This window comes from Pipistrellus kuhlii, unplaced genomic scaffold, assembly GCF_014108245.1.
Source record: "Pipistrellus kuhlii isolate mPipKuh1 unplaced genomic scaffold, mPipKuh1.p scaffold_m20_p_8, whole genome shotgun sequence".
Classification (NCBI taxonomy): domain Eukaryota; kingdom Metazoa; phylum Chordata; class Mammalia; order Chiroptera; family Vespertilionidae; genus Pipistrellus; species Pipistrellus kuhlii.
This window is the reverse complement of record NW_023425584.1, coordinates 3,181,111-3,205,339: the sequence shown is the minus strand read 5'-3', so window position 1 is coordinate 3,205,339 and position 24,229 is coordinate 3,181,111. Positions and strand designations below refer to the sequence as shown.

The following is a 24,229-nucleotide window of genomic DNA, read 5'->3' as shown; positions in this document are numbered from 1 at the left end:
AGGGCAGACAGGTTAGGGAAGCATTAAGAAGCGTTAAAAAAATTCTATCACTGCTTATATTTTTTAAATTGAAGTAGAAAGCATTACCTATTACTGGTTGTTTAACAAAATGTCCCAGATGTATTTGCTACTCAGAGGTCAACATTGATTCCATCCTGACCAGGTCAAAAATTAAAAACAAGGATCAGCTTTCAGAGTTAAACTCTGCCCCGTGCCAGTGGCTCTGCAGGGCCCTATTGTGTAGCTGCAGGCTAGAATGTCTGGAGTCAGACCTCTCAGGGGCAGGCGAAACATCAAAGGCGCCCTGGGAGGTGTGCTCGCTGTGAGAGCTGAGTGAAGGGTCCCTCGGAGCCCATCAAGCTGAAAGAGCCCTCTCCCTTTCCTTAAAGTCACTCCAAGGTGAGCTTCTGGTGAGGCGGAGCTGGGTTCTGAAACTGGGCCGGCCTGTCGGTCATTTGTCTCCCTGGTGCTCGTCCTTGCCTGCATCCAGGAAGAGGCATCGGAGTTCATGTGCCACAGCCAGACTTCAGCTGGAATGCTGGCATCTGAAATATTCCAATATCTGAATATCCTCTTGGAAACAACAAAGCATTTCCTCTTCACTCCGGTTACTGAAGTTACATAAGTGTCTGTGTTAACTTACATCATCTTTTTACAGAATGTTTTAAGACAAATAAAAATGGCACGTGTGACGGCTCTGTGAGTTCAATACCCGAGGGTGCTCCAGTGACAAGTGTGTGCTGTGCTCCGTTATAGAGAGTCACGTGATTCTGAAACAGCTCCCCCCTTCCCAGGTTTTTAACCAACAAGGGTCATGTTTTTGTTCCAGCATCTGGAGTCTGTGCTTTTTTAAAAGCGCTGTGACAGGGCAGAAGATGCGGGCTGATAGTCCAGCAGTGCAGGTGGAATTCCAGTGGGGCTGGATACTGAGCTGTGTGATTAGTATCAAACTACGAAGCCAGCTTTTAGGAATAAATTGATATGTTATTTCGTACCTTCTCCCTCTTTCTCTCCACCCCTTCCTCCACTCCCTTAATAGGGACAAGCTGAAATTTTAATAGAGCAATTAACAACTTAATAACAGTAAAAACAATCCTCGTATTTGATTGGAAATTGCAGGAGAATTGTTAAGTTCAGATTTTGTTCCATATTAGATTCTCAGGTTTTGGATATGGATTAGCTGAAGCTATTAACCGTGGAGAACAATGTTCTCCTTTCACGGCGTGAGTTCATTTCTGTGGAGCCTTTCAGAGCAGCAGGGTCTTGAGAGTTGAAGGCGGGTCAAGGCCTGCCACTCCTCTCTGGAGCTGTGGACGCGGCTGTTGGACCAGGGGCCTGCAGCTTAGCTCTGGTCTGCGCAGCACTCGGAGCCGGGGAGTCTTCCTGGCGTGTTGGCAGGCTTGCCCCTTGGTTCTCCCTCTGCTCACCCCTTTTCCATGGCCTCGAAGTCTCCTATGGTTCTGTGGGGTCAGAGGAGCCTGCTGTTCGCTGTGGAACAGCTGTAATTCAGAGTCAGTTTTAAATTCTCACACTGCTCCTCATCTCCACAGGGCTGGGCTGGGCGGTGGCAGCTACTTAGTGAATAGTCAGGTTCCCCTGGCCATTCCTATGAGTGAGACCTTGTTGAGAGCTCTCCACCCCTCTTATGGAGGTGGGTGGAGAAGGGCAGTGGAACACGGAGACTTGGAAATGTTGCCATAATGGTTTTTATCACGAATAGCGCAGAATTAGGAACATGGTGTTCATACAGTAAGGATTTGTGGTCTAGATACCTCAACTTACATGTAGAAATTCTCCCCTCACAGAAATAGAATTCCATGCCCAGACAGTGTAGTTCAGTGGTTGCACAGGAGGTTCACATTGATTCCTGGTCAGGGCACAGGCCAGGGTTGCTGGCAGTAGGGGTTGTGCAGGAGGCAGCCAATCAATGATTCTCTCTCATCATTGATGTTTCTATCACTCCCTCCCTCTCCCTTTCTCTCTGAAATCAATAAAATAAAATAAATAGAATTCCTTATAAAGGGAGAAACCATTTCCAGTGCCATCCTCCCTTTATTTGGGGTTACCAATATAGAAGTTGGTTCATCCTCCAAAAATGTTAGCACCTTCACAAATTTTTTGATGGGCATCGTGGGTGTCTTTTTTAAAAATTCAAGGGAAACTAACCCAGCATTTTTTGAGTGCCTGCTGTGCTCTGGGCATTGTGCTGTGTGTTGTGTGCTTTGCTGTTTTCTGTCACATGTAAATACAATATGTTTTTTGTGGGGTTTTTTTTTTTTTTTACCTCTGTACTGATTCTCAAAATGCAAATTTAAACACATTAGCATATCTGTACATGTAGGCATAAGCCTGGCACTTTTGTTCTAAATTATAGAAAAATATCACTGCTAATTACATACTTCTAAAAAGCAACAAAAAACTATATATTTGAATTTTTTCGCATGTGTAGGGCTAAAAATGTGAAGATTGTTATTATGAACTGGTATCAGACCATAATGGTAAAAAGAAAATTAGTTTGCATAGGGATTTAGAAGTTAGAATGATCGAATAACTTTCCTACTTTCAGACTTTCCCATTTTGAATGTTTGTCAATGTGCTGATTGGTATGTCCTTTGACTCATTGTGGTTATTAGCACAACGAAGTTTTATCCCAAATACAGTGTTGTTTTTTTTAATACCTTATCTATTAAAACAAGCAATTCAGTTTTGTTATTGCATACGCTTAAACCATCCATGAAGAAAATCAACTTAGTAACGGCCTTCTTTTACCTTCAGGTCGTCTAAACTATTCATATCCAGGATCCGATAGCTCTCTGCTTATTAATGGTAAGTGATAACCGATTTACCAGAGTGAAGTTCATAGACTGAAACCAGCTAGTATAGGTGAAAAAATGTAGTAATTGTGCTTCAGCCAATAGAGAGATGGCATTAGTTTGTTCTGTAATGACAATTGAACATTGCTATTAGTCTATCGGGTATTTTATGAACAATTTCTTTTCCTCCAAATCGTGGCAAGACCTTTTGAAACTTTGAGAGCCAACTGCTCCTCTGTCTTGAAATTGGTCACAATGAGAATTATATAAGGACACAAAAAGGATGGCTTAATCTAACTTGAGCTTCGGTCGAGTGACCTTTGAAATGTCAACATAAAAACCATCTCCATGTAGCTGGAGAAACGTTCCAGGATAATCAGAGATCTGAAACCAGGAAGAGCTGCCTGAGACCGCAGGGGTTGACATTGCAAAGGACAAGGTCATTCACTGCTTGCTGTCTAATTGGAACAAGAGAAATGAAGTTGTATGGCCTTGGCAGTGTCTTCAATAGCCAAGTAGATTACAATTCTAAATATTGCCCTTGTGCTGTGGCATTCTGTTTTTATGAGCTTATGCTGAAACAAACTAGATTTCACAGGGAAGGAGGAGACATGTAGGTGCAGAAGGAACTAAAGAATCAAAAATAGTCTGTTTGGTCGTGCTGTAAGTTAAAGTAATTGGGTGGAATATAGGGGTCTTATTTACTTCTTTTACTCATTTACTGTGGAGTGGACTTCAAACGTGTGTGTTCATTTTGCTTTCCATTTGTCAAAACTCACTTTATGTCCCACCACCTCTAAGAAGTCTTCTTGACTAAATAGCTGTATTTTCATCATTCCAAAAACAAAGCACACACACAAAGCTTCTACTCCTTGTCTCCGGCCTCCTGTGCATGGGGAATTGAAAGTGATCTTTATGACCGGACCTCCTCTTGGCTAGTGTTGGAAGTGAGGGTTCTGAAGGACCAAGAAAAGTGAGGAGATTTGATTTATGAGAGTGGCTGCGGGCGCATCAGATCCTCTGGAGACATGCGGTTTATAAAAACCTCACTTGTTCACCCGACTTTGGTCTTTTCCTGCTATCACTGCCAGAAATAAGGCCAAAATATAAGATTTCAGCATAAATGTGTGTGGACTGGAAACAAAGCCCAGCGGTGATGGTGGCATCAGGATAAGGGGACGGTGGAAAGGCTGCCTTCGTGGCTTTCCCTGGGAACGAGCTGCAGAGTCGGGGCTGCAGGATGGAGGGCACCGTGACCCAGGTCTGAGGCTCTGCTGTGTGATCTCAGACAAAGTGATCGATTCTTCTTTGTCCCTGTCTCCGCATGCGGCCACTAAATTAGATCAGTCGCCCTGGTCCATCTTTGTTGAAGTGAGAAAAATAAACACTCTCTAGTGGGTTGTCCTTAAAGCTTAATTCACTTATTTTTTTTAAAAAAATGTCTCTTATGAGACTGTTTTTTTTTTTTTCTTTCCTTCCTGCCCCCGTAAATATTTCTGCTCTTATGAATAGATCATTTTTAATGACCCTTACTTGGCAAAGAAAAAAATAAAGGTAACCTTTTCCCAAAAAGGTTTATTTTGAAATTTTACTAGAAGGGGACTAGATGTTTTTTACCATTGTGTACATGGAACTTGTATTTATTATAAGGGCATACAGGCTGAGGTTCACACCGCGTAAACTGAAAGATAGGAAAATAAAGAAAGAATAAAGAGGTCAAAGAGACGTGCTGGCTGCTCAGACAGGACCCCAGAGGGTGAGTTATGCCTGTCGTGGGCTCAGACCTAGAATTGTGATTCAGGGCTTCAGAACTTGATTTTGTCTGAGTTGATCAAGTGTTAGTTCCTAGTAACCAACTGACAAGGACCAGATATCAATGTATGCATTTGTAATGGGGAATTACCCTTCTAGGAGGACCAGATGTGGGTGGACTGATAGACTTATTTCTCTTCAGTAGCAAAGTAGATTATAATGGAAGATGGATGAACAATTATGAAATTATAATGAGTTGGAGGCGGAGGGGTGTTGAGACAGTTTCTTAGTCACTTTGATTTAGGCATAGGCATAGTCTAGTCTCTTCAATCAAATTTATGAAACATCTAGGGTGGGCTGCTTCTCTAGATAGATTGATCTCATTCATGTATTGATTCTTAGGAGCTTTGTTCTCATTTTAGCTAAGGTTTTGGGAGCACACATATTGCAAATCCGCTGTAATACATTGATTAAATGCATGTAAATCAATAGCAGAGCACCTGGCATGTAGTAAAATTAAAATATTTAGAGTGTTACTTTTTGGTTAGGAATATTAGAGTTAAAAGATTTATAAGGGGAAAAAATACAAGGGATTAAGAATATATAAAAACTGTGGCTGAACATGTTTTCTATGTCTATTGTTAATGTAGATAACCTAAAACTTACTATATTCACTTTTAAAAGCAATCTCTTTGCATCTTAATTCATTTTCGGTTTATAACTGGAAAACCAGAGAAGGTCGGACCTGCATCGCCACCATCTGTCCATCATCCAGATATCATTGCTGACATGTACACATAAGGAACTGTTTGACATTGGAACTGGGTCTCAGAACTGTTGGGCACTGAAAATGGGACTGAAATGTTTTTTGTTATTATATGTTTATTTCTAGTCTGCAGTTGCAAGATTTTTCAAAGACAAGAAATGGGGAAAAATAGTTACAGAGATAAAGAGCCATTGAACAGACTGTCAAACTATAGTGGGAAGGCAAGGGAGGCTGGGGAGGGGCCTGTAAGAGATCAACCGAAGGACTTGTACGCATGCATATGAACATAACCAATGGACACAAGACATGGACTTGTACGCATGCATATGAACATAACCAATGGACACAAGACACGGGGAGGGGGGAAGGGAAGTGAAGGCATATTTCGGGGGGATAGGGGAAGCTACGGGGAGGTCAAGGGGGGGGAAAAGGAGACATAGCTACTACTATTTGTAATCCTTCAAAAAAAAAGTAAAAATGAAAAAAAAAAGAAAAGCTTAATACATCGTGTTGTTTTATATTCATTATTCAGTTTTAAGTCTTTAGGAACTGTAGGGAGCTCCCTATCCACAATAAATAGTCTATTCCGGCTTTAAAGGCCTGTATATGTAGCCACTCGCCTGTTCAGCGGTAACTTCCCGAGCTTTTCTTCCAAGCCTCTCTGAGCTGAAAGCCATTTCTTGTTTGGTTTGGATAAAATTGTCTAAGAGCTGTTTATTCTCTTTCTCTCATGAGCATTTGAATTTTAACTATGGTAATTATTGTAGAACTTGTTTAGAAATTTTCAAGTAATCTCAAAGCTTTTGGAGAAACATGGGGTTTCCATCCTAAATAAGTAATAAGAGGAGAGATTCAGAGTAACCGCCCAGCTTCCACCGTCCGGATGGGAAGGACACTGGAGTTTGCACATACAGATAAAAAGGGCTCACTCAGCCAGTGGTGAATCACTGTCATCGGGGTTATTTTTCCATTCTCAGTCATCAGTTCATCCATTTTCACACTATGCAGTGGCCTTCATATACTACCCATGTCTGTTAAAGGTATTGCCAGTATAATTCAACAAATAATAATTGATAACTGTGCAAAGAATGCTGTAGTGCACATCCTAGGGGAGTATTCAATGTATTGCTGGGTTATTCGTTATATTTTTTTTTGAGAGGGAATCCTTGGGTTCTAAATATATATTAAAAAAATACACGTTTTCTAGCTACTTTTTGGATACATATTAGTTTGCCAGAGCCGCCATAACAAGTACCAGGCTTACGCAGGAATTTCTTCTCAGCACCACAGCCTAGAAGTCTGAGTTTATTTCTTTTGAGGCCTCTTTCCTTGGCTGGTAGACAGCTGTCTTCTCTCTATGTTTGCATGACTTTCCTCTGCTGGTCTGTGTCCTAATATCTTACATACATATTGGAATAGGGCCCACCATTGCCTTCACCGCACCATTTAGAACATTCTTGAATCATGTTAGTACTAAACGTTAAATTATTGAGGACTTTGTAAATCAAAACTAAGAAATAAAAATCAAAGTAGATAAACATATAAATGGTATTCCTTTTAACCCCGGTGGGGACTAGAAGATTTTTATTTAATAATAGCATGCATTTTTTAAAATCTTTTAATAGTGTACTCTTAAACATATTTAAAGTAATTTTTTTTACTTGCTACTTCCTTGGATGTTTGAGAAGCATAAAAAATATGCAACAGTTGATAATCATGAGATTGGAAATCTGTCTGGCAAGACAGGTTCCTCAGGAAAGTGTGAGGATCTGCCTGTTACAAGCATTTCATCGTAATGTGTTTGCACCCAGTCCGCTTTGCAGCTGGTGAGGAAAATGTGCTGCATGCGTCTTTCCTCCATGAGGTGAAGTGACACATTGTCCATCCTGTCCGTGTCTGGGTTCTGGTTGCACACGTGTGTTCACGTTATAGAAATCTTATCGATCTGGACATTTATGATTTGTGCACATGTGTTCCCCTTTGTATGTCACATGTCAACATCTACATTAAAAATAGCGTATAGTGTTAACAGCATTAAAAGTAGAACTCAGATATTTAAACATTCATTTTCTGTTTTCTAGAATGGCATTGTTTTTATTATTTTGGTACTCATTTATATTCATTTCCCTATTTGAATGGACAGTTTTTATTCTAATTATAAATATTGTATGCCAATAACGTATTTTCCCTTAATGTGGGAAAATGTTTCTAAATAGTTTTCAGGATTTAATATCAGCATTTAAGCAGCTTAATTTTGTGGTACAAAAAGTACCATTTGAATATTAAAAGTACCATTTGAATACTTAGAGTGTTTGAATTTGCTTTTGATCTGTAGCTTTATTGTTCCTGAAACTATATTTATTTTTTATATAATGGAAGCTATGAGATTTTAATGTTAGTTTTGTAGCTTTTAAAAGCCTATACTTTTCAGATATATTTTCTCAGAAATCCAAGCAACACCAGTTAACTTTTTGAGATCAACAGAAGCCAAGTTTTCAAATCATTAGTTTCCCCAAACTCCCATGCAGTTAGTTGTATGAATAAGATGTTTTTGGACAGGCATCTGCTTTTGTGCTGTCTTTGTCTTTCCGGCCTCCGTCAGGCTGACAAAGTAAGACTATCTTACCCTTCTCCAAACAAAGGCCTTGTAAAGGACAACCTCGCCGCAGAGAGAGATTTTATGCTGTTTTAGTCATTTGTCCAAGTACTTCGGTGTAATCCAGTGTTTTCTAGTAATGGTAGAAATGTATTTTGCTTAAGACATAATTCCATTTTGGAGAAGATGCATGTGGCACCTCTGAGTTACACTTCTCACTCAGTTATAACTGAGCTATCCCCTTCCTCATGTGTGAACCTCATCTCCAGCCCAGATTCCCCTTGCTCAGCAATCTGCTTTTGTTCTGGGCATCTTCCCTGAGCATCGCAGCACCCTGTCTGCACCACCACTGCCCTGCAATGCCTTGCTCTGATTTTCTTGTAAGGTCCATCTCAAATGCTATTCACTCCTCTCTCTGCCCCTGAAACCAAGACAAATTTTCACCCTAGCCAGTCTGGCTCAGTGGTTAGAGCATCGGCCTGTGGACCGAAGGGGTTACAGGTTCGATTCCGGTCAAGGCTACATACCTCGGTTGCAGACTCCTCCCCAGCCCAGGCCCTCATTGGGGCATGTGCAGGAGGCAATCAGTCAATGTGTTTCTCTGACATCAGTATTTCTCTCTGTCTTTCCCTCTCCCACTCTCTAAAAATCAATGGAAAAATATCCTCGGGGAGGATTAAAAAACAACAATTGTTCCTCCCTGGTTTGTTCCCATTGCACCTGTCACCTAACTACTATAGCAGATAGGCACATGATATTCTCGATGTTTACTTACGTAGCCATGGAGTCAGGGCTGGGTGTGCTTACCCACCGTGCCCAGCAATGTGAGCATTCAAGAAACATTTGTTGAATAAAACTGAGGCATTTATACAGGCTGGGCTTATAAATGCCAGTTTTTTTCAGGGAAGGCATTTTCTCAAAAGTTTTCTGATTTAAAGTTCATTTTGCCATTACCTGAGTATTCAGGGAAATACATATAATTATATGAATATATGGCTCTTCTTGGCTGCCGCCTGCTTGTTGATAAAATGCCAAACTTTATACTTTTAAAAAATATATTTTATTGATTTTTATTTTTTTTTACAGGGAGGAAGGGAGAGGGATAGAGAGTTAGAAACATCGATGAGAGAGAAACATCGATCAGTTGCCTCCTGCACACCCCCTTCTGGGGATGTGCCTGCAACCAAGATACATGCCCTTGACTGGAATCGAACCTGGGACCCTTCAGTCCGCAGGCCAACGCTCTATCCACTGAGCCAAGCCAGTTAGGGCCAAACTTTGTACTTTTCAACATTTGAAGCATAGTGGAAGGTTTGATTAGGGTCAAGAAACATTTGACCAAAAGGAAGTTTATAAATTGCCTAAAGATTTCATTCATTATGGTATTCTTTATTAGGGATTAATTGAGAGTAGTATGCAATTGCTATTTCTCCTGTCATGGTGAAATAGCCAAGAATTAAATTTTGTGGTATTCATTAAATCGCTAGTTAGCAAGGAATTTTGAGAGAAAATAAGATTAATATGGCAGTTGGTTTAGGTCATGTGACATAATCCTTTAGTTTCATACTAGTTTGGACCTTGAGTGACAATTACAACAAAAAGCTTCCCTTAAAACAAGTGTCCTTGAAGAACTTAATAAAATATAAGATTGATCTCTCACTATCCAGATCCTTTGTTTTTGAGACAAAATTATATATAGCCAATCTTTTTCAATTATAATGCTCGTAGATGAAATCACAGTTGATCCTTTTGACAATGTTTGAAAGGTTGTGTGTGTTTTTTTTCTCATTGACATGCAGCAAGGACATATGGGAGAAGGAGAGGTAACATACTGTTTCTAACTTCTGAATGTACACTTGTCTTTGGAGAGGGTCCAAGTCTGCTCATTTCTAACCTCATGGGGCAGCGGGCGGGGGAATGAAGCCTAGGCTTGATTCATACATTATTCATTGTAGTTAACATTATAGACATTCTCATTTTTAAGGAGTCAAAAGGTAGAATTTAGATTTGAACCAAAAATAATTTCCCTATATTATACTATAAACCCAACTTATTTCTATCTAAAGATTTGTTTGTTTGTTTTTTCTTTCTAAATGGAATTTCTTAGGAGAAAAAAGTTAAGACTCTTTAAAAAGGAAATTACAGCCCAAATCATCTCAAAATACCTGAACATATTAGAAGTTCAATTATACTTGAATACCTGGTCTACTTTTGCTTAACCAAGTCAGCAAAACGCATTAGGTTTGAAAGGAGATTAGCTATATAAATAGCTAATCCTATGCATTTGAAACATTGGGGAAAGCTCTAGAAATTTTAGACAATTTTAGAGTCAGCTCCACTTCAAAATGTGATTTTTGAAGATCGTTCAGGAAATGGCCTCCAAGTTTTTAGCCTCCATTATAGAAGTCTTTGAGCTGTGATTTTACAGGATAACAATACATGGTCATTATTTGTGTTCAGCGGTGAAGGTTGGCAGGAGGAGCAGTGTGGCAGCCAAAGGCCATGGGAATGTTTTTGAGGAGGAAGAGCACTTGAGAGCATTTCTGCGGGACCCTTAACGAGTTCCTGGTGCAGGACCTCACGTGACTGGCCTGCGCGCTGGCCAGGGCTGGGGATGCCGCACGCCCTGGTAGCTGTGTTTTGCTCATGATTTCAAAGTTTGAATTTTGCTGTCAGGTCAATATGGGAAGAATACAAACACTTGCCATCCCTGGTCTTTTCTGCTTATGTATTTTAGATGATTTAACTTTCAACATCAAACTTAATGACTAGTTTTTAGAATTAGATAGCACTGTAGCAGATTATTACTCAACTGAAAGAACATATGTCTTTAGCAGGCCTCAAAATCTGAAATTCTCTTAGGCCAGACAGTGGAGTCAGAGAATAGCATTTAATGGGTTTAGTTGTATCCCAGTAGTTAATGTAACTAAGATGAGCGCTCACCTTAAAAATCAGCACGTCCATTTTAAGGACGTTCCTAGAGGAGTTGTGCAGGCCATGTTAGTGTTGTTTTCTTTCAAGTTTGAGTGATGTCGCAGCTGACAGTCGAATCTAACACTCAGGGCACATGTCTAGGTTGCCAGTGGCATGGGGCCCTGCCAAGGCTCTGCTGTGCGCTGCCAACTGCTTTCAGAGGCGCGCGCTCTCCTGTGCTTCCGCCCGCCCCACTGGAGTTTCTGGGCCCCAGAGGGATAGCTGGGCAGCCCTCTGTTTAACCTGTCCTTTCTCTCTGGCTCAGTGGGGACTTGGAGGTGTTGGGAGTTCAAGAGCAGATCGCAGTGGCGCCATTGGTTGTTCAGTGGGAAAACGAAGAGCCGCAGCCTTATTCAATCAGCTGCTGGCCTTGTTGGCTGTGCGAGATCACCCGCGGCCGCGGCCGTTCTCTGTCAGCTGTCTCCCGCTTTCTGTTCCAGGTCAGTCCTCCCTGTTTCCAATGGAAGATGGATTTCTGGATGACGGCCGCGGAGATCAGCCTCTTCACAGTGGCCTGGGCTCACCTCACTGCTTCACTCACCAGAACGGAGAAAGAGTGGAGCGCTATTCTCGCAAGGTGTTTGTGGGCGGACTGCCTCCTGACATCGACGAAGGTACATTTAGAAGAAGCATCCAGAGCCCAGGGCCCGGACTGTGGCACACAGTAGGACACTCATAGATAGAGGTTACTCTTAGGATAACAACAGTCTTACCTGGCTCCAGGTATTCCGATTGGATTGCATTCTTCTCTTTTCGTATCTTCCTGTCACAGCCTGTCACATCAGTTCCCAGAAGGAAGGGGGTGGGGGCAGGACTTTGGGAACCAGCAGAAGCAAAGGATGAGACTAAAGGAAAAGGAGCAGACATCGCGGAAAACTCAAGGATTCTGTTGTGGGAAGACATGAGTGCCAACTGCATTTCTGTCTGTGTGTGCTGCCTTGGCCAAATTCAGTGGTATATTTTCCAGAAGATGTAGGCTCTCATTGAGGTAGCTGGTGCAGGCTGGAGTCTTTAGTGCATGCCAGAGTTGATGAGGAGACGTAATGGTGGGTAACAACACCACGTTGGCAGAGATCAACTGGACCAGGTGATCAAGCTTCACATGCCCCGTTAGGACAGGGTGGGAATCCTGTTTAGAATGCACAGCATGCGTGTGGCCACGGGGAAACAGTGCAGACAGGTAGCATCATCTACACAGTAACTGGCCTGCGTGCTTTAGAACTGTCAAGCCCGTACAAGACAAGAAGGAATGAGGATCTGTTCCAAATGGAAGGAGATGATGCCTATGGGACATAATGTCCAAATACAGCATGTACTCTGGATCAGAAAGGAAAAGAGGGATGCTAATGGGATAAAGTCTGTGATGTGGGCATTCTGTCAGTGCCCACTTCCTGATCAGGAATGCTGTGAGGCAGGACCTAAGGAAGTGACCTTGTTAAGCCCGTCACAACTGATGCATTATGGGTTGTAGGGCATCATGCCAGAAAACGGTGATGGGTGGTAGGTAAGTGGGTAAAGAGCTTGACTTGTGTAGAGGCACAGGTAGGAGGAAGGGAAGAGGCCAGTGTGCACAATATGAGCGGCCGGAGAGTCTGGATGCAGGGATGTGGAGTTGTTTTTGTTTGTTTGTTTGTTTGGGGGGGGGGGTGTACTGCTCTGTAAATAGGAGATTTGAAACGTTTTTTTCTAAACTAATTCCCAAAAATGATCACAAAAATATTGAAATGTACTGTTCTGCTTTGTCGTTTATTAGATGAGATCACAGCTAGCTTCCGCCGCTTTGGCCCTTTAGTCGTGGATTGGCCCCATAAGGCAGAGAGCAAATCCTACTTCCCTCCGAAAGGTAACCCTCAGTGTTCAGCACGCACGTGCATCCTTTCATGTTTAATGTTTAGCATCTTCATATATGTTTACCCTCAGGGAAAAGTCTCCCGTTGTTAAGCTCCTATTTTCCCAAATGCATCTTTAAAATTTCCACCTAATATGTACTTTCAATTCAAATTTAATTTTACTCTAAAAGATGTTTCAAGATATCAAACTGGACTTAATGTTGATATTATCAGACTTTAGGTTAGGATATTGTTTTAATCAAAAAGAAATTGAACTCCTTTTCCCTTCGTTAGTTTTAGTTTATGTTTCCTTTCTCTTGAAGAACTGGGGAGAGAAGTTAGGAGAATGTCTAAGTCTTCCCCCCTTTGCCCCAGGCTATGCATTCCTGCTGTTTCAAGATGAGAGCTCCGTCCAGGCTCTCATCGATGCGTGTATTGAGGAGGATGGGAAGCTCTACCTGTGCGTGTCCAGCCCCACCATCAAAGACAAGCCAGTAAGTGCGGCCGGCATGGGATAGCTCTGGGTGTGCCTCCCTCTCTGCTCTGTTTGAAAGCCCACATTTGTAAGTAGACTGGGGATAGAGTGTGTTACCCTTGTTAAGCTCCCAACATTGACATTCTGTCTGCGTGTGCGTATTATCTGGCCATTGAACTTTTGAGTAATTAAAATATTGGTAAATCTTTGCTATTAAAAGACTTCACTTGATAATGCATTTGATAAAGTAGCCGAGTCTCCTCTGAATAATAGATTTAGCTTCTGACAGGCAATGAAATGTTCACCCTTGTTCAGGTCACTCTTAAAAGTGAAATGAAGGGTTAGGATACACTATTTTTTTTTAATCTTTTCTAGTTTTACAGCTTTATTGCTTTTAATGATGTGTATTCTACAACCATTTTAAACATTTCCCCCCACGAATTGTCTGTACCGAGAAAGAGACATTGGGTCTCCCCCCCCCCCCCCCCCCAGGTGCAGATCCGGCCTTGGAACCTCAGTGACAGTGACTTCGTGATGGATGGTTCGCAGCCCCTGGACCCACGGAAAACTATATTCGTCGGTGGTGTTCCTCGACCGTTGCGGGCAGGTATGATAAACAGAAAGTCCTTCCTCACCCGTTAGCATAGACTGTTTTATAAAGCTTTCTCAGGATAAATTCTCCCACAAGCGTTTGCGTTAATGTCCAAGAGGGAGAGTTCTGGAATCAAAATTCATGTGCTCTGCTCTCAGTTCATAGCTGAGTGACCTTGGACAGTGGCTTAATTTCTCTATTTCTCAATGCCCTCATCGGTCAGATGGTGCAGTAGGTGTATGTGCTTTACAGAGCGCTGTTTTGAGGCTTAAGTGAGATAGCCAATGCGGGATGCTTAGTGCAGTTTCTTATAATGTCATCATCATCGGAAAATAACGCCTTCAAGAGCAGATGCTGGATTGCGATGGTTAGTGTTTGGTTCCCATGTCCCCGTTTGCTTATCAGCTGCTGCTGGGCTCTGAAATGTAATACAGTTCTCGGCAGTGTATCATGTTTTTAGCATAGTACTAACAGGGGAAACTTCATCCCTGTCAACGCATTTGAGGTTGGGTAGTGTAAGCGCGATAGAGATCAGAAAATGAACAAGAATGCAGTTTCAGAACTGTAGCATGTAATGGAAAAAGCGATACATTCGTTATTTCAAGTTTTTAATAAGAGAAATTGGCAAACAGCTAGCCTGTGGGGAAAGGTCACAAGATTTTGATGGAAAAAGCCAGAAGGGCCTCTAAATAAAGAACTTACCAAATCAGTTTTCTAGTGTTGAAATGATTATTTACACTAAGCCAGACCTTGTTAGCCGGTAACTATATGGCAGCAGCATGATATAGACCAGTAGACCAGGTTGCTAAGCCCAGCAGTGTCACTCAACCTCCTGTGACCTTGGACTGGTGGATCACCTTCTCCATGCCTCAGTTTCCCTAAGAAGTTCCTGCCGGCTTCATAGGGTTGCTGTGGATATTAAAAGAGAACGTAAGTAAAGTACCTAGCAGAGCCCTGGCCCTTAGTTAGAAGATAAATGGACTAGTTATGATAATGCTTGATATGAACAATCATTATAATGACATGAGCTCAGAATGCAGATGAGCTGCTCTTGATGAAACCTTTGTTGAGCCAGCTGCGTTTGCCTGACTTCAGACCCCTCTCTGCGTCTTTCTCACTCAGTGGAGCTCGCCATGATCATGGACCGGCTGTACGGAGGCGTGTGCTACGCGGGGATCGATACGGACCCCGAGCTCAAGTACCCGAAGGGCGCCGGGCGGGTGGCCTTCTCTAACCAGCAGAGCTACATAGCTGCCATCAGCGCCCGCTTTGTGCAGCTGCAGCACGGCGAGATAGACAAACGGGTAAGTCCCAGACTGCATGCTGGAAAGATCCAGAAGCAGCCTTCTACATGTGTCACTGCCAAGACTGACAGGGGAATTTTATGTGACCATAAACTGGCAGCTGACAGTTATGCCTGTAGGACCTCTAGGTGTATGTTCTGTAACACATGTAGGAATTTCCTAGGAATTGCTCTGTATCCTTGTTTGAGTCGCCTACCCGGAACCCTGTATCAGTTTACTTGTCAATTCAATTTTTCCTAAGCTGTCACCTACATCCATCCACTCATTTCTTCAGTCAGTCAGTCAGTCAGTCAGTCAATATTTACCAAATCCTTCATTCACACTGTGTTTTAGCAAGTATACGGACATGAATGTCCATGAATGTCTCCTGACATGTTTCATTTCATCCTGGGACGTTGTGAAGACCTCAGTGAGCCCTGTTTTCCAGTGCGCTGTGTGACAGATGGTTAAGTTTACCTCCAGGCCTGCATGCGTTAGAGATACTTCATTATGACAGATTGAGCAGAAGAAGGCACAGCCTTCTCATCTGTGGCCTGTCCTGCCTGGAGCGAGGCAGGAGCGGCCAGCATTGTGTTCAGCACCTCACATTCCTCTCTGTGGGGCTTCTCTTCTGAATCGAAGGGCTGGAGAGAGCCTCAGAGACAGCTTTTCCCTCTGCTTCTCCATGGATTTGAAACGTTCCATTACGCATCTCACTTCCTCGACCCACAGATTCATTCCTTATCTCCGTATTCCATGCATTCAACAAATGGAGTCGTGCCAAGGACCAGATGTCCCTGTCCTCGGAGGCCATGCTCTGGTAGATAGGGTGGCCTGTGCCGACGGCAGTGGGCACGCAGTCTGTCCCAGTTTGAGCTGAGATAAGGGTGTGCACAGAGGTGAGGCGGCCGCAGCGGGAGCCGTGCTGAGTTCAGCGCCGTCCTCATAGTCAGACCCTGTGGATGAGGAGGAAACAAAGAGCTGATTTGCATTCATAAGGGCTCCTGGTCCCGGGCCAGACGGACCTTCCGAGGCCTGGCCGCGATGCCCAGCACTCTCGAGTCGGCGTGCGGAATCCACCAGGCAGGCTAGTGGTTTGCACAAACTGCTCGTGCCTCATGCCGTGTGTATTCTGTGTCAGAGGCAGCGCTGGTGAGGGTCATGGTGCCGTCACTGAGCCGCTTGCAGAGAACGCGCAGAGTCTGAGTGAGATGGAGGAGGGCAGTGTTAGCCACAGTGGACACGGACATGGCTCCTGCGTTTGATTCGCACTGAGCACGTCTGAGTAAACGGTCTCTGGCTGCACTGCCTCGTTCCAACACAGGCGTCAGAGCCGTGAGGTCACTCATTAGAAACAGACTTAATTTTCACTCCTCTGACCCAGAGCTCCCAGCGGAGCTCTTGCCCTCTGGAGAGTTCTGGAGAGTTCTGGAGCGGCCTCCCAGTGCCTGCCCCGTCTCCCCTGTCACCTTCTCCTGTTGGTCCGGCGCCGCTTTGCCAGAACTGGATGGCGCCGGTGTTAAGGGCAATCTGGTATAAGGCAGTTTCAGCCACGAGACAAGACTTAAACCAACCACGCCATTCCCCCTGGCGAGTTAATAGTCAGGTTATTTTTAATTCCGGAGGGCTCCGATGACAGGCGGCCTGCTGGACACCGGAGCAGGCCCAGTTCCTAAACGCACCTTTGGCTTCTGGCCTCAAGTAACCTTCCTGCTGCCTGGAGGACACCGGGCCTGTGAGGGAGGGAGCTGCGTGCGGGTTCCCGGAGTAGCAGCTTCGCAATTCTCATCAAGATGTGTGAGCCGGGAACAGAAGCCACAGCCAGGCCTGAGGGCCGCCATGGAAGTCAGGGTGTGACTTGTGGAGCGGGAAGCTCTTAGTTGGGTTTGTTTAAAGTGTAATTCCACATATAACGAACAGCCACTTCCACTCATTAAAATGCTGTGTGTGTCTGTGAGAATTCTCCTGGGGGTCCATTTCATAATGCTCGGCTGCCTTCGCTTGATGTCCGTGGCATTCCTTTTGCCTTTGAAAGGTGTTGATTTAATATGAAAAATGTAAAATGCTGACTGTAAAAACCTGACGGGCTCTTAAAAGATGGACTCTCTGAATTTCGATGAGAGAATCCGGGCCCCTGGGCGCAGAGCGGTTCAGAGGCGATGGGAGTGCGGGCGCGGTGAGGAGGAGAGGCTGGTGCTGCCGCGGAAACGTAACCACCCCCCCCTCTGGTTGCAGGTGGAAGTGAAGCCATACGTCCTGGATGACCAGCTGTGTGATGAGTGCCAGGGGGCCCGCTGCGGGGGCAAGTTCGCCCCGTTCTTCTGCGCCAACGTCACCTGTCTGCAGTATTACTGTGAATATTGCTGGGCCGCGATCCACTCCCGCGCTGGCAGGGAGTTCCACAAGCCGCTGGTGAAGGAGGGCGGGGACCGGCCCCGGCATATCTCATTCCGCTGGAACTAGACCTGCAGGCCCGGCACAGCGCCCTCTCCCGTCCTCTCTGCCCTCCGCCTCCTCACGCCGGCATGCCCTCTGTAGCAGTCTAACTAACAATAGCATAATGAAGCAGTGGCCTATCGTAGAGGTGTTCTGTAGATTCTTGTGTCACTGGAAACGATACGTGTGCACTCCTTTCTCCTCTCGCCATCCTGCCGCCCGGAGGTTTTCTTCTCCTGCTAGAGAGCAAGCAGATCCATCCTTCCCGCAGCATGTTCTCAGAGGAGAGAGAGAGTGAGAGAGAGAGAGAAATGAAATGATAGAGTATTTTGGGCTTTTAATTAAATTATTGTTAATAATATAACATATAAGAATACCTTTATTAAAATAACCATGCAACAATAACACTATTAGCCTATCCTGACACAGTTTGTCTCCCGGGAAACGCTTCTGCCTTTTTCTTTCTTTCTTTCCTTTCGTCTCGTTGCCTCTCTCTGTTTCCATCCCCTTTCTCTTCTCTCCCAGGCAGGGGAGGAAGTTAACAATCACTAACAGGAAATAGCATGCTAAAGCGAACACAGATGCATGAGCAAGACTGAAGCAGCCTCTCTCTCATTGCAAGGGGTCAGAGGCCGACTAATTTCATTCTGCCTCGGGGTCACTTCCACATCCGAAGCAGTCAAGTAGGCAGAACTGGGCTTCTTTTCTTTTCAACGATTGTGAACATGTAGAATGTAAAAATTGGGGAAATTGACTACTGCGGGGAGTGCACTTATTTATTCTTAAACTTATCTGGTCACAGCCCTGGGGAACCTACCAAAGCTAGCGTTAAGGACAACTGGTGGAAAAGTAGCATTTCTTCTCCCGAAGGACAAGTATCTGCATTTTATTTTCCATGTTCTATCTAAACTCCATTCTAATTTACGCACACTCATCAGGTGTCAGCCTTTGCTCTCCATTTTGACATTACCTCAAGGATGTCCTTTTGATTTTGTGTTCAAATACACTAGTAGCCAAAACTGGAAGACAAAATCGATACACTAATTGGCTGCTGATTGGCTTACTTTTCAATTTAAAGTTACTCTGGGTATCCTGTAATTTAGTTGTAACATAGAAAATGAAAAAAAAAAAAGTTTAAAAAAAAAAAAGTTGAGTAGTTGCAAAGTGTTCTGCACTGTTGAACTAAGTAACTGTGTAAATCTGCAAAGGTCCGTATGTTTATCTTCCTCTTCCTATAAAATAAAATACCGTTACAGTTTCAGAACTGAGCATGGGACATAGTCAGTGTTTGAAGTGCCAACTTCGTTGAGTAATGCATGCTTTATTATAAATAAGATCCTAGCTCGGAAAGGCATTCTTACGTGTGGACAGTATGCTTCAGGGGGGATTTAACGTAGTCTCTTGAAGCCCTGCTCTCGGAAGCAACTTTGATTTTAATTGACTTGATCTTATGAAATGCCCTAGCCACCATTAAAAGATTATCATCCGTGTGCAAACGTTTTAAAAAAAAACCACAAAAAACATAATGGCAATCTTGCTAGTTGTGCTTCCTAACAGTACCATCTCGGATCCTTCAAAACCAAAGACTTGCCCCACACTAGGGTGGAACCACCTGGCTGATGCCCCCTACCGATTGTCTCTAGGAAAAGCAGCCCTTCACTTTCACACAGGCTCCACAGGTCAGATGGAGGCATTTGCTGTCTGGTAGTCCAACACGGAGCGGGCGCTGCTCTCCGGGCCCCTGCGGGGGCTGGAGGCAGCCCCTGGGCGGAGGGTGCTCTCGTGCAGCTGGTCAGGGACTTTCTTTTCTCCTGAACTACATAATCCTGAGCGGAACGTTCATTTGCCTCTTTTTCTTCTTTTCCACGCCCGTAGGCGTCTTGGGGTGTGCTATTGTGCTGTTCCTACTCAGTCAACAGGTGTGATGAGTTAACAAGAAATAACACTGTTTGAGAACTAGCTTTGAATAATAATTTTTTCCCTTTGTACATGACCTGCTGAATTTCGGTACAGTGTTTTTGTAGCTAACTTATTTTGTCATGCACATAATGTATATTTGTTATGCACTACTTTTGTATATCTTGTTTTTCCAACAGTGAACATTTTTAGGCACACTTTTCACTGACGGGATATCTCTTTATGCAATACCTCAATTTTTCATATTGCAAAGAGTAGCTTTTTGTACTTTTATTACTGAGAGATCTTCATATACTTCATTTTTTAATATAAATAATTTTAATAAATTTTATTTTCTTATATTCTGCTTTTTATACATTTCAGTGCTCTGCATACATTTTGAATTATGGATGTTGTGCACTGGCAATGCTATTTTAGAGTCTGCAGAAAAGAGAAAGCATGTTGCTTAAACATCCTTCCCAGCACCAGCTGTTGGTGGACCTAGAATTTAAGAGATAGTCTATGTGAAGTCACAAATTAATGAAGAAAATCCGCATGAAAATGACAGATAACACTGTAGTTCCTAAAAAAGAAAAAAATTAAATGCATAAGCATAGGGTAGAAATTTAAAATGACAAAATTGTCTACAGCTTCTTACTAAGTTTTTAAAATTATTCATAACGCAGACATTTTTTTGGTGACCGTTTAGCCATTTTTAATATTAATAAATTGATGTTAAGTGTTTGATTCAGAGATGTCTGCTCTTTTAAATCATATATAAAGGAAAAAATCCAGCCTGCCGTGGGACAGGTGTGTAATGTTAGTATGCATGACTAAGGTAAGAAATCGCTATTCTACTAATATTTACTTGTGATTGTGTGACAAGTGTGTTTACAGATTATTTGGTTACACTTCAATTTACAGGGCATAAACAATTATTATCTATTACTCTGAACTTTATCGATTACATGTCCTTCAGATTACATGGGATTGTAGTTGGGAGTTACCATGTAACTCAAAACATAATTAACATGTAATTAGTTTACAGATTTTAGGGTATCACTTCAATTTACCAAGCATGTAGTTCTAGCGCACTAGCATGGCACCAGCCATGTACTTACAATGTAGTTACAGAGTAATTACATGGTTATTTTTGCAATGTAAAATAAAGTGTTTCTGATTATTTTCTATGTAAAGGAGCCTCTCCCGCCCCCTCCAGGTCCCCACGCTTTGGTATAATATATTACTTCTCCATACACAGACCTCTGCAGAATGCAAAGAAAACTTGCAGTGAGTGAATTTAGCATTTGATGAGAGTGCTGTTGGAAAGACTTGATAACTCACCCCTTTTGTTTTGAAGAGTTGAATCTTCTGTTAAAAGGTGATTTGAAACTTGAATGTGATGAATTGTGGCAAGTTAACTTCAAGTTATGTGCAATACTTATTTCAAACTTTTGAGAGATCTTTGCAGTGTAATTCTTTGTTTTTAATTGCAGACATTTAAAAATGTCATTTTCTACTGTTAAGAGTAATCCTCTTTCTTGTTGGTGTTTCTAAAGAAAAGAATCAGAAATCAATCTTTCTACTAATGTAAATTTGAGATTATTTTTAAAAATGGAATAAAAGAGGTTTTGGTCATTTGCTTTATTTTATTATCTTATTTTAAAGCTACTGTGACTGATAGCATTGTAAGAATTGGGACAATATTGTATTCAACTGTTTTATTTTTTATATTTTTAAAAATTTAAAGTATAATTAGTTTTTATAATTTTCATCAGATTTTTGTTATATTTTTTGGAAGTGAAACTTTTAGCAAGTGGGTGTCTAGTTTTTACTAATCCCTAATGTTTTTTCCCCCCCAGTGTATTGCTCATATTATCAGAAGGAAAAGTTATTTAAGTATGTCAGTTAATTGTACTACTTGGCTGAATTTCCATATAGTTTTTACTGTGTATGGGGAGGTTGTAGTATTTATTATAGCATTTTAAATAAGGGTAATTCATTTTTTATTAAAGTCATTTTCACGTTAAGTTCCTATTTTTGTATGTTCTACTCTTAAGTTATATAACACAGTTCCTTTTTAAAAAGAGTTCATTTGTTGAAGTGCTAGTGGAAAAATTAATGTTATTAAATAGTTTGCAAATGACTATTTATACCAGTATGCATATAATTTTTAAATATTTGTAATGTGAGATGTTGAATGAATAAAACTTTTAACTCAGCTTTCTTTTAATATACTTATTTATTTTCAACCTAAGTAGGTTATGCTTCCATGGTTGGGAAGATAACGTTTTATAAATATTAAGAATATATTTATTCCTGGGCCATGACAGATGCCGGTCAGGAACGATGCCTGGTCACGTGAGCACTGCTGGTGAGCTCGCACAGCCACGTGGGCCCATGAGCATCAGTTCCCATGCTGCCCCGCACAGGTCTTCTCATCAGGAGTCTGGAGTATGTTTTGAGGCCTCAGCCCAGGATCTGCTTCAGGCCAGCTGTCCAGTAAGAGTGAGGGAGCAGGTGTTTGAGGGGAGGTCAGTGTGGGGAGGTGGATGGAGAATCTGGATCTCCGCCGAGCTCCCAGCGGCCCCTGGTGAACGCCTCCCTGGACTTCCAGTTCCTCCCGGGTCCTAAGGTCACAGGTGTGGCCTCGAGGAGTCTCTCTCTGTGCCACGGGAGTTGAAAGCCTGGTCTTTGTTGTGGTTCAGTCATTGTGGGCTGCAGAGTGCTGTGCTGTGTCAGCATTTCTGTGTGGCACTGCATTTTCACACTTCCACCAGAAAGCACCACACCGGGAAATTGGGCCCCGTTTTGCCAGATTTAACTTGTTAAATCTTGAACCTCAAGAGTGTTCCTGAGGCCAGAAGGAACAGCCGTTGTCCTGAGACAAACGCACTTCGAGGTCTTCTGCTTCTAAAGTGTCTTTCCCAACGTGCACCTCTGCCCGCTCCAGGCTTCCTGAGGGCTGAGCCAGCAGGGCCGAGGCTCCCCAGGGGACCAGGTCGCAGCGGGCAATAGCCAAAACGTACCTGTCAGTAGCAAAGCCGAGGCTCAAGTTCAGCGGAGGCCTCATCATTTACATCCCTTCCCTCCTGCGACACTTTGCTTTTGCAAACGTGCCCCAGCACACACACACACACACACACACACACACACACCGCCCCATGCACTTCAAACCAGCTCTAAGAATGCAGGAAGGGACATCGGTGCACTGCTGCGAACTCTCCAGGGGAACCAGATCCGCCTCCTCCTGGAGGACACGTGGCTTATTGGGATATTTTAGGTTTGACTCTTTCTAGTCAAACTGGTGTCATTGTTGGCCGGCTGGGGGAGAAGTGCTCGGCGTGACTCAGCGGGTGACGGGTCGGAAAAGTACAGTTTGTCTCAAGTTTAACGTGAACAGCAGCGTCCAAATTCAGGGTGTGCAGCCCACCTGTGTTTTCTATGCAGATAATCCCGCTCCCTGTCAACGAAACCCGTGGCGGGGGAGGCGGGGGCGGAGAGGGCGGATCGGTGAGAAGAATGGGTTTTATTTCGCTCAGCAGGGCTGTGCCACCGTAAAAATGTCAACGTGATCAAGCAAATGTCACCGTTTTAAAGAGGTTATTTTCAACTCTGCCACCCCCTTCCAACACCGAGAGGGAGAAGAAAAAAACATACCCCAGAGCGACCGCCTCAAACCAGCCAGAGACCCGAGGCATCGAACACTCCTTCTAAAATGAGCTGCTCAGGGAGAGCGCGGCACCTGGGGTGTGGAAGCACTGAGAGGTCTCAGGCAGGACCCTGGGGGACCTGCGGCGGCTCATTGGGGTGTTGGAGGCGTGATTCCGCTGTATTTGGGGAAATGGAGCCGCCCTGTGTGTTTAGCTCAGGTGAGAGTTCGGCCTGCTGCAGGCGGTGGGGTGGCCCAGGGGTCAGGTCCTCGGCGTTCCTGATTCTGCAATGACAGGGTGCTTTGGTTCTGCAAGAGGAGACATCCTGGCTGATCCTGGTGCCGCGGGCACTTGCATCCGTGCATTTGCACGGTTATACCCCATAAGGGACAGCGAGTCCTCACTAACCTCGTCATAGGGTCCCTGACTCTGAGCAGAACAAGGTCTAAGGCCCCGCCTTTACCACGGGCTCGCTGACATGAGCACTAAGTTCCTGCGGGTCTCGTCAATGTGATAACGAAACATCGAATGAAACGATGGTGAGGACCTGCCATGCTGGACAGAGGGCAGAACTGTCGGAGGGAGCAGCCTCGGAAGGAACACAGCGGGGATGGGGTGAGGACTGGAGTTCGCACAAACATATGGTCGTTATGACAGCCACTAGATTGTCAGGAGAGTGAGACGTGCTTTGGTTCTGGAAGAGGAAACATACTGGCCTACTGACCAAAGTCACATGGGTGCCAAGAAAGAATGTCTGGACAGGTGGAAGGATGGACAGGTGGCTGGGTGGATAGTTGAATGAATGGAGCAGGGATGGAGGCAGGGGTAGATGGGTGGAGGCAGGGATGGATGGGTGGATAGATGGACAGGTAGAAGGTGGATGGATGGACAGATGGGTGAATGGATGGGTGGATGGAGGCAGGAATGGATGGGGATGGGTGGGTGGGTGAATATGTGGATGGGTGGGTGGATGGAGGCAGGGATGGATGGGGATGGGTGGGTGGATGGAGGCAGGGATGGATGGGGATGGGTGGGTGGGTGGGTGGGTGTATACGTGGATGGGTGGGTGGATGGAGGCAGGGATGGATGTGGATGGGTGGGTGGTGGGTGAATATGTGAATGCGTGGGTGGATGGAGGCAGGGATGGATGGGGATGGGTGGGTGG

General features: G+C 43.8%; 1 protein-coding gene across 6 annotated transcripts in view; it reads left to right on the top strand.

The window, feature by feature from the left end:
• The window catches only part of CPEB4 (cytoplasmic polyadenylation element binding protein 4), a 55,585-nt gene extending 33,952 nt beyond the window's left edge, over nt 1-21,633 (top strand). The window contains exons 3-10 of one of the 6 annotated variants that reach the window (XM_036424730.2): nt 2,776-2,826; nt 9,727-9,750; nt 11,341-11,514; nt 12,654-12,743; nt 13,105-13,223; nt 13,697-13,811; nt 14,919-15,100; nt 17,315-19,063. In XM_036424730.2, coding sequence (XP_036280623.1) covers nt 2,776-2,826; nt 9,727-9,750; nt 11,341-11,514; nt 12,654-12,743; nt 13,105-13,223; nt 13,697-13,811; nt 14,919-15,100; nt 17,315-17,542 — 983 coding nt within the window. In that variant the 3' untranslated portion in view covers nt 17,543-19,063. Of the gene's footprint in view, nt 1-2,775; nt 2,827-9,726; nt 9,751-11,340; nt 11,515-12,653; nt 12,744-13,104; nt 13,224-13,696; nt 13,812-14,918; nt 15,101-17,314 lie in introns of all 6 variants that reach the window. The other 5 variants (XM_036424731.2, XM_036424732.2, XM_036424733.2 and 2 more) reach the window with 5 other exon arrangements.
• Nucleotides 21,634-24,229: the final 2,596 nt, after the last annotated feature.